The 10487-nt window shown below is 48.4% G+C and overlaps 1 protein-coding gene across 1 annotated transcript; it reads right to left on the reverse strand.

The window, feature by feature from the left end:
* Positions 1-2872: 2872 nt before the first annotated feature.
* On the reverse strand, positions 2873-10260 carry LOC144762414 (uncharacterized). The gene is made up of 2 exons (XM_078647597.1): positions 8034-10260; positions 2873-5421 (listed from the first exon to the last, which is right to left on the reverse strand). The coding sequence occupies exon 1, from the start codon at positions 10258-10260 to the stop codon at positions 8377-8379; it is 1884 nt and encodes a 627-aa protein (XP_078503723.1). The 3' UTR covers positions 2873-5421; positions 8034-8376.
* Positions 10261-10487: the final 227 nt, after the last annotated feature.

The raw sequence follows: 10487 nt of genomic DNA on the forward strand, positions 1-10487 counted from the left end.
TCATCAACGGCTAACTTCCGGAATGCGCGTCTGCATTTTTCTGTCAGATTCAACATGTCAATATTATTTACATATTGAATAATTATCCTTATTTTTTAGTGTTTTGTTTTATTGTATGTAATGTAATTATTGTCTAGTCCAGTGCTTTATATTTTTTTTAAATAATTGTTGTCCTTGTTATTATTGTGTTGTGATTATGTGTGTTTTATTGTGCAGCACTATATTTCAAATGTGGACTGACTATTCATACTTATGGGGGCTCACAACTACATCATTGTATGAATTATTGTCCTTGCTTTTATATAAAAAAATGATGTACATATAAAAAAAAGAATATCTGTATCATAAATTAAAAACATATTTTTGTATTAGATGAATAAATTACAAAAAATACTAGTCTGATTCATGGCTTCTTGCACATTGTAGATGCATTACATTTGAGATTCTTGGTGCGACCTCTTCCTCTTACCTCTCCTGTAAGGTGAACGAATCCTCACTGTCCTCATCAGAAGTGACAGATTTAAGTTTCTGTAGCCCTACTAATAGCCTCACCTCTCTGAACGGAGAGTCTTTGATGAAAAGATTTGACATATTTTGATAATAGCCAGGGTCAGAGAAATGAAACCTGAAATATAATCTTGGATGATCCAAAAAGAAGTAATACCTGCAGAAACTGAGCAGAGCTCAGGAAGACTCCCTTTACACAACATGCGGTAGAAAATCTGAGGGACTCATCCTTTGTTGGGAGCGTTTTAAAGGGTGCTGTCACAGGATTGGTTATAGTTCAAGTTTTTTTTAGGTCGCGTCAAAGCAGCACGCATTCGCTGCTCTTGGAGATGACCTTTTGAAATCGGTCTGCTCCTTTTCAAGCTCACTCGTGCTTGTGCTGGCATCCACTTTGCGAGCAGCGCGCGCGTGCTAATTGAAAACATTTGGCTTTTGCGCCGCCGCTGCTCGCTCCCACAAGCGGATGCCAGCACAAGCATGAGTGTGCTAGAAAAGGAGCGGATCGATTTCAAAAGGACCTGAGAGGCCATTAGCGACTCTCAGGTGCAGCCCCGTGCACTCGTGTGCAGCCTCTTGAACTAGCTCTGGTGCAGTTTCTCAAGAATGCTCATCACTGCAGTCTATCCTGCACTCTGACCCAAACCCTGTGCACTCTTTCATCTGCACGCCCTTTCTAGCACGCTCCCATGCGCCCCTACTCTCTGCCTCTCCTTCAGTCAAACTGTTTCCGTCTGTAATGCTGGCATGTGATATCTCTTCTCTCAAGACTGGTGATGCTGTACTTTTATTAAAACCTTCGCTCAGAAGGATTAGTTACTTACCTGTAATCCTAGTTCTCTTCCAGGGGTATCCTCATCAAAGTCATAAGCACTAGAATATTCTCACCCATGCGCGGGACCCTGGAAACACAATCATATATGTGCCCCACATATATATTATATATATATATATATATATATATATAATATAAAAATAAGCAAATGCAGCCTCATACACATCAGAGCTGTAAGGAATTCCCATCATAACATGAAATGATGCATTAGAAATAGGGAAAAGCAACAATAAAACATGTTTTGAAACTGTTTTAATGCTCAGCAGTAAGCAGAAAACTCTCATAAAGGACTGAAAGCATAGAAAGCTCACAGGCTGCATTGCAACCACACAGTCTAGAAAGACTGAAAAGCTAACTCATAGCACCATAGAGATAAACTGACACCGTGCCTTTAAGGCCCTCATGACCCCCAACTTCCCATTATGCCTCAGGGGTGGCAGTTAGGTCAGTTGTTCTTTGTGATGACTGAATAAAGCCATGACACAAAGAGTTGATAACATTCTTAAAACATAAAAAGTCTTTTGCCCAAGGAGGCGGGAGGGTTGCTTATGACTTTGATGAGGATACCCCTGGAAGAGAACTAGGATTACAGGTAAGTAACTAATCCTTCTCTTCCATGGGATCCGCATCAATAGTCATAAGCACTAGAATAGAATAGCGAGCCTCACCTCATCTCCCTGCGGGCAAAGTCGCATAACCAGCAAATCAACCGACAAAGCTTATAAAAAAACTAAGCCGTTACAGATAGACTGCTGTCCATACAGATTTCTCAAGGAGGCTTGGCCCACTTGAGAATCAGCCCTGGAATCGGATTCTAAACAGTAATGCCTTGTAAAGGTATGAACCGATTTCCAGGTCGCAGCCTTGCACATTTCTGACATTGGAACATCATGCAAGAAAGACACTGTGAGGCTGGGAAGCCTGTCGGCTTGGCGCCATAATTCAAGAATAAGAAATGCGTTACTTACCTGTAACTGCAGTTATCCAGTATTGGTGTCTTTCATAGATTCACATGCCTGAATCATTCCCCGTCGTCGAGACGGGAGTCTCCGGTACATACATAGAGAAAAATAGGCCTAAGGGCCTCGCCTTAGTAGCCTATCTATGTCCTTTTGTAAAAAGGACCAAACTCCAGAAGGTAGCCAATCAGCTACCACCTCCCTCTAGAACCTTCCTGGCAGGAGCCTCAGTCTCTCAGATTTTCGGAACGCACCAAGCTAGGTAGGTGTAATACTGTTAGAGAAATAAGTGAGTCCTTCCAGGGGAGGCGGGAGGGTTGCATGTGAATCTATGAAAGACACCAATACTGGATAACTGCAGTTACAGGTAAGTAACGCATTTCTCATCCAGTATTATGGGTGTCTTTCATAGATTCACATGTCTGAATCAGAGTAGCAAGCAATACATTATGCACATTTCTGATGGAACAGCATATAGCAGTCTGTAGATAATACATATCATGCGACTAAGAACCATCAACAAATAACAAGAAGTAAGTAAATAAATGTGCATACCAGCAAAGGATGGCGGGAAGGAGGAAGGCTCACCTCACTGGAATAGATGGCGAAGCACAGCCTGGCCCACTGCTGCATCCTGCATCAGTTCCGTATCCAGGCAGTAGTGCCTGGTGAAGGTATGCGGCGACTTCCAAGTCGCTGCTCTGCAAATGTCCAGTATTGGCACCCCAGCGAACAGCGCTGCCGATGTGGACACAGCTCTTGTAGAATGAGCTCTTACTTTAGATTGCAATGGCCGCCCAGCTTTGTCGTGGCAAAAGGCAATTGCCGAAGATATCCATCTTGAAATACTTTGTTTGGAAAGCGGCATGCCTTTCCTTGGTCTACTGAAAGCGATGAAAAGCTGATTCGTTTTCCTGAAATGTTTTGTCTTGTCAAGGTAAAATTTAAGACACCTCTTCAGGTCCAAGGAGTGCAGAGTTCTCTCAGCTGCAGTGCTTGGATTTGGGAAGAATGATCGGAGGACTACAGGTTCATTTAAATGGAAGTCCGAAGGGACCTTAGGAATAAACCGAGGATTAGTTCTTAAAACCACTCTGTCTTCCTTGAACTGCATGAAGGGATTTTGTATGGAAAGAGCCTGTAGTTCGCTGACCCTTCTTGCTGAGGTCAGTGCCAGTAGGAGGGCTGTTTTCCAGGAGATGTATTTGACATCTGCCCTGTGAATGGGCTCAAAAGAGTGTTTCATCAATTGGTTGAGGACCACATTGAGATGCCATGTTGGCGGAACCCTCCGTGGCTGAGAAAAGGATCTATAGAGCCCCTTAAGGATTTGTTTTGTTAACCTGTGTGACCAGAGAGAGGGCCCTTTTGAAGTTCTTGTAAACCGGGAAATCGCCGCCAAGTGAACTCTGATGGAGGCGTGCGCTAGTCCCGACTGTGCCAGGTGTAGTAGATATGGCAGTAACTGCTCCGGAGTAGCCAGAAAGGGATGCAGACCTTTGTCCTTACACCAAATGCAAAAGCGTTTACACTTTAAGGAATAGGTTTTGTTTGTGCTCTCTGCTCTTGCTTTCGCTAGGACATCTTTGCACTCCTGTAAGATGTCTAGCCGGCAGAACTCTCGGTACTCAGGAGCCAAGCCGATAATCTGAGTGATTTCAGGTTCGGGTGTTGTACTTGGCCGTTGGACATCGTGAGCAGGGATGGATGTTGACCCAGACGGATTGGCGGGTGAACTGAGAGGCGATGGAGGTCCGTGAACCAATGCTGCCTTGGCCAGAACGGGGCAATCAGGATCAGAGTGCAGTGTTCTGTTTTCATTTTTCTGAGGACTCTTGGTAGTAGGGGTAATGGCGGAAATGCATATGCAAACACGTTGCGCCAGGCGATGGAAAATGCATTTCCGAGGGACCTTAACTGGGGATGCCAGCTTGCGAAGTTGCGGCATTTGGCGTTTTCCCTGGTGGCAAAGAGGTCGATCTGCGGTGTCCCCCATTCCGAAAAGATGTGATCCAGCACCTCTTGTTCGAGCTCCCATTCGTGGGACATCGATCTCTGTCTGCTTAGAGCATCTGCTATGACGTTGTCCTTGCCTGGGACATACTCCGCTGTTAACGTGATATTGTGGAGCACAAGCCAGTTCCAGATTTACTGCGATTCGCGAGATAGTGTGAGCGAACGCGTTCCTCCCTGTTTGTTCAAGTAGTGCATTGTCGTGGTGTTGTCGGTCCTGACAAGCACTGGGGATTTCTTGATGCGCGGTAGGAACGCTTGCAGAGACAGAAAAACTGCCCTCAGCTCTAGGAGGTTGATATGGAGCTGCTTTTCCTGGTCCGTCCACTTGCCGCTGATCTGCAACTCTTGGACCGCTCCCCATCCCTCTAGGGAGGCATCCGTAGTTATCACATGTGGAGCTGCAGGAAGCAAGAATGTGAGCCCTTGCAAGAGGTTCTTGGCCGACCTCCACCAGAGCAAGGCCTTGGTCATTTGCTGAGTTATTACAATGCGATCCTCGAAAGAACCTGTGCTTGGAGTCCATTGCCTGGTCAAGGCCTCCTGCAGTGGGCGCATTCTGAGCCGACAGTGGGGAATAAGCAGGATACACGAGGACATCATCCCCAAGAGGGACTTGAAAGTACGTACCAGTAAGGTTTTTTTCGAGGCCACTGCGGTGGCCAGAGTGATAAGCTTGTGCTTCCTCTCCTGAGATGGGAATGCTTTTGAACATTCCGTATCCAATGTCGCCCCGAGAAAGGTAAGAACCCGGGAGGGCTGTAGAGTAGACTTCTCGTGATTGAGCGTCAGGCCCAGTTGCTGGAAAAGATTGAGACAGGCGCTGGAGGACTTGACTGCGCCGCTCATAGATGGTGTTTTCACCAGCCAGTCGTCGAGGTAAGGGAAGACTTGGTGTCCCTGCTGTCGTAGGAAAGCTGCCACTGGGGAGAGAAACTTGGTGAATATCCGAGGTGCCGACTTGAGGCCGAATGGGAGGACACAGAATAGATAGTGTTGACCCGCCACTGCGAATCTGAGGAATTTCCTGTGGCCTTTGTGAATAGGGATGTGGTAGTATGCGTCTTGCAGATCTAAAGACGTCATGAAGTCCCCTTCCTCTAGTGACCCCTGTGAGAAGTTGGCCTGATATATGATGTTCACTAATTCTAGTGATCGCCTTGTATCAGTCCAAACAACCCTTATGGTGATTGGTTGTAAAGTCAACCGTATAGACCAGCTATCCTAGTAGCGTGGACAAAAGCAGTCTTTTAGGCTAATCTCTTTTGGCATGTGAAGCCAGCTGTTTTACCATAGTATAACCCCTTGAATACCAAATGAAAGGACACCACACAGGTAGTTATGAAAATAAACAGTCTATTTATTAATAACAACACCTCTGAACTCTTTATGAGATCAGAGGGCTAAGCACATGACAATATTAAAAAGGAAATATGAGTTCGCACAATATTTACACAAGTGCCTTAGGGGCACGACAAACCATATACTCAAAACAATGGAGTGCGAGGAAGGAAAATACTGTAAGGAGATCCAGAGGCTGGAGGATCGCTGGGACTACGCTACAAAGTAGGTAAGTAAGGAGCAGGAGGCCCACGGGACTCACGTGCAGAGTGGGAACTCTCCCGCGGGATGCGTACCAACGTCTATGGATCTTACAGTTTACAAAGTTACGGATTCCGGACGAACTCGGCTGGATGGAGGGAAAACAACAGTGGACCTGGACACTAGGATAGTGGACACAGACTTCAGCACCTAGAAGCTTTAGTTACCTAACCCACAGGCTGCGGGTGCATAGGGCTGAAGTTGCGTCGGGTTTGCTGTGTTGATCCCGGTGATGCCTGAAACAAGAAGTTGGCAGCCAGATGGAGGAGTCCGGTGGTTCCAAGGATGGAACTGGGAAGAAGGGAACCAGGTGCTGTCGCCGCAGTCAGGTGAAGGAAGGGTCGCTTCTCTCTGTAGCTGCGCGGATCAGGAGCTGCTCTTCATGACCAGGCTGGAGGCACGAGCTGTCCCACATAGTCTGCTGCTGTTGGCGGTGTCGGATCGTCGATCTGGACAACAGGCCTTGGCTAATGCAAGCCACGCGGTGGAACAAAGATGGCGTCTTGTGTGGACCAGGAGGGTCCGGGGTGCTTCTCTTTCACAAGGAAGCAAGCCAGCCGGCAAGTGACCAGACAACAGGAAGGGCAGCAACCAGGCAAAAGGGCCCCACGCAGATCACGGGGATGCTGGGGGGCTGGTCTTTGGTGCAGGAGCTGCGTCGGTGTGGGGCTTCTCAGTCCCCAATGCACTCACTTGAGGAACTCTCAGGAGTCGTGCTGGAAGCGCTGTGCAGGTTTCTTCAAGATGGCCGTCTCCACGTTGCTCGTCGCACCCACGGGTCCCAGCTGTGCTGTGGATGTGGGTAGAGGTCAGAGAGGTCTGGAGGTCCGGGTCTTGTCGAGCTGGGTCGTCGTATTCCGGGATGGAAGGACTCTGCAGCAAACCGCACAGGAGCTTGATGGTGCCTGCAAAGCAGGATGGTCACTCCCTGACCATAGGGGAGATTCTTCAGTCTTCTGATGATCAGGAGGTCGAAGGTCAAGAGTTCTTCGTGGAAGTTGTCAAGAGTAATCTAATCTGGAATGGGACCAGCTCCTACCTTTATTCAGCTAAAGGGGGCTGCACTACGACTAGGTCCCTCCCCTGGGTGGGACCAGGAAGGGGGGTGGTTACACCCCCTATCCTTTGTCCAGTTTCCCGCCAGAGCTGGGGCTGCAGTGCCCCAGCAACTGGTTGGAACCGGTGTATGCACAGGGCACCTTGTGTGCTCCAGGCATGTCTCATTCCTTTCAGCCTGAGCCTACCTAATACACAAAATCCTGTCTGGGGTGGTGCTAGCACCTCCCAAGGCAGGAAACCCTTTGTCCGAGCCTCCCTCGCTGGAAGGACTCCCAGCAGCAGGAGGTCAGACTTGTGTCTGTGGTGGCAGCATCCATTTTGTGATGCTTAGGCTTGAGTTAACTTTAACCGGGGTTTACAGTTACATACATGTCTTGTCCCTCTAGAAGGGTGGTATGCTAACCCCGTCGCCAGAATTGGCGAGGGGTTAGCATTCCAATTCGTATGACACCTTACTCGACATGTTTTGATAATGCTATGCCAAAGTTAGCATTTAACCGCGAGGATTATAATGCACTTAAGAGTATATGGTATAGCGTTATCATGGAACAGCTATTTGGACTTGGTTCCGCAAGCTGCAAACGGGCTCAGCTCATGCCAGAGCACCATCTCACATAATTCCAAGCACTCTGCCTTCAGGATTGATAAGGCCTGCCATAGGAGTGACTGATAGGAATATATGTGTCCATTTTAGGGTTAGATATAGGTGTACTATATCTAAAGCAAAGGGTGTTTACACCACCTTGCCCCAGCTGTCGTGCAGCCAGTTGTGTCAGCTTTGGGTGGCCAGCCAGGGGTGGCATAATACATGCTGCAGCCCCTGGTAGGCCCTGGGTACACCTGTGCCCTGGATACCTAAGGTATACTGTACAGGGACTGATAAGGTGGCCCAGTACCAATTGGTAAATGCATCTAAGGTACATGCTTGTCAATTTAGAGAGAGAACAGCTAGGCTGTGGGTCTGATTAGCAGGCCCACAGCCAGGGAAAGTCGTAAACCAGTGAAGCAAAAAGCAAAAATCTGGGGTGGCCATGGGATTGCAGACCCCACTCTCCTACAACCCCAAGATCTCCTGGATTGTCACCATACAGAACGATTGACTCTTCAAGAATGCGTTGAGTGCCCTGAGGTCTAAGATGGGCCTCCATTTCTTCCCTTTCTTTTGTATCAGAAAGAAGCGGGAATAAAATCCCTTTCCTCTGTGCGCTGATGGTACTCGCTCTATTGCCCCTTTCTTCAACATTGAAGAGATCTCTTGAAGGAGTAATCGTAAATTCCTGTGTTGAAGTTTGCGAGGAGGAGTTGTCGGGGGAATTGATTTGAATTCTAACGAATGACCGAATTGGATCAATTGGAGCACCCACCGATCCGTTGTTATTGATCTCCAATTGTCGAGTAAGTTTGTCAGTTTTCCTCCAAGTCTGTAAAAATGAGATTGTGGACGGACTGGCTGCTGGAAACGGTCATTGGCGTCCGCCAGTGGGTTTCCTTTGGCTTTTTCCCCTGTAGTTGGACCTTCCATACGAGGTCTGGCGACCTTGTTGCTGCTGTCGCTGTTGGTATTGCGATCGGCCTTGAGTATAGGAGTATGAGGATTTGTTCTGGTAAGATCCCTTTGTAAGAGGACTGACCTCTACCCCTGCTCCCTCGAAAGGACTGGCTCCTAAACTGTAGTGTGCCAAGCGCCCGCGCCGTGTCTGTATCTTTTTTGATCGTTTGTAGGGCCTCGTCGATTTTCTCCCCAAACAGGTGTTGGCCGTCGTAAGGCATGTCCAGTACCTTAGTTTGGACTTCTTGACGAAAGGATGTAGCTTTAAGCCACCCTTGCCTTCGCAAGACCGCAGCCCCTGCTAGCTGTCTGAAGCCGGACATTGCAACATCCATTGCACAGTCAATAAGTTTGGATGCTGATGTTTGGCTCTCCTTTAGGAGTGATTGAACTTCCTCCTTCATGGTGTCTGGTAGTTCCGCCAGATACGGAGCAATATCCTCCCACAATTGCCTGTTGTAGCGGCCTAGTAGCGCAATGGAATTTGCCACTTTCACAGTCATGGCCGACGTGGTGGAAAAGCGTTTGCCAATACTGTCCAGTTTCCTGCCCTCCTTGTCCGGTGGAGCTGACAATGGAGATGACTGATTCCTAGAGTTTTTTTGTGCCGCCTGGGTAACCACAGAATCTGGCTTGGGATGCCCCGTAAGGCAGGCTGGCGCTGTTGTCGGTGCCTTATACTTTTTGTCCAGCCGTGGTACCACTGCGGAGACTGAGGCTGGTGTCTGCATCAACTGTTTTCCCTGCTCCCATATATGATCAATGATAGGAATTGATCTGGTTGTCTTCCTAACTGGGTCTTTAAAATCATACAGGAAACAGTCTGTTTCAGGGGATTCCATCGTCATATGGAATCGTGTGGCTGCTCTCCCCACTAAGTTGTGAAATCCGCAGATGTCCACTGGCTGTGATTCTGAGGTAGTGAACTCAGGTGTGGCAGGAGAAGGAGCGATGTAGTCCTCGTCGTCTCCATGGTCCGACTGGTCGTCTAGGACCTCTCCATCCTCCTGTTCTTCGACTTCCTCGTCAGATGACGGGATATGCTGCACCGTTTCTCTTTCCTGACGGATCTCTAAAGGTGATGGTCTTGGCCGTGAAGATGGTAACGGTCCAGATTGAGCTGGATTTGATCCCATTGATGGAGCAGTGGTCGGTTCAGGAAATCGCTGCTTGTAGTCTTGAATCAAGAACTGCAAGTCCGAAACTATAGACACCGGAAGGCATACCATTGGCGTGACTTGCGTCTGGACATGCGAATGTTCAGTTTCCTCTGTAAATTCCACTTCATCCCCCTCATCATCAGTGCTCTGGCACTTCACTATTAGATCTGACGGACTGGTGGCCTGTCCGTACTGGTCTTCGTCTGAGTCCTCGTCCTGTAGTAGACAGGATGGGGGCAACTTTTGCACCCTACTGGGAGACGTTAAGTTAGGTGTTAATGCCTTTTTCGTGCCCTTCTTCGTTGGTGGAATCGTAGACAGTTGAGTGGCAGCTGACGACGGAGAAATCAGCTCTGATTGTTTCCATAGCGTCAACGATGGCGTCGTCGACTGAAGAGCATTCGTCGTCGTTGGTGCCTTCGTCGACGGTACCTTCGTCGACGGTTCCTTCGTCGCCGGTTCCTTCGTAGACGGCTCCTTCGTCGACTGCACCGTTGTCGACAGGGCGCCCGTCGACGGTGTCTTTGTCGTCGTTGATGACTTCGTCGACGGCACGCTTGTCGACGGGATCGTCTTCATCGTCGACGCTGATGTCGTCGTCGACACCGTCGACGGAAGCTTTATCGTCGTCGATGGCTTTTTGATGATGATAATCGACGACACAGGCTTAACCGCCGTCGACGATGGAGTAGTCGTCGCCGTCCTCGTCAAAATATAGACTGTAGACACAGTCTTCTTCAGCGCTGAGGAAGTCGTCGTTGTCGACGACGGCGCTGGCTTCCTGAAGGCAGGAACCTCCTTGTCAG

This window comes from Lissotriton helveticus, chromosome 6 (genome assembly GCF_964261635.1).
Source record: "Lissotriton helveticus chromosome 6, aLisHel1.1, whole genome shotgun sequence".
Lineage (NCBI taxonomy): Eukaryota > Metazoa > Chordata > Amphibia > Caudata > Salamandridae > Lissotriton > Lissotriton helveticus.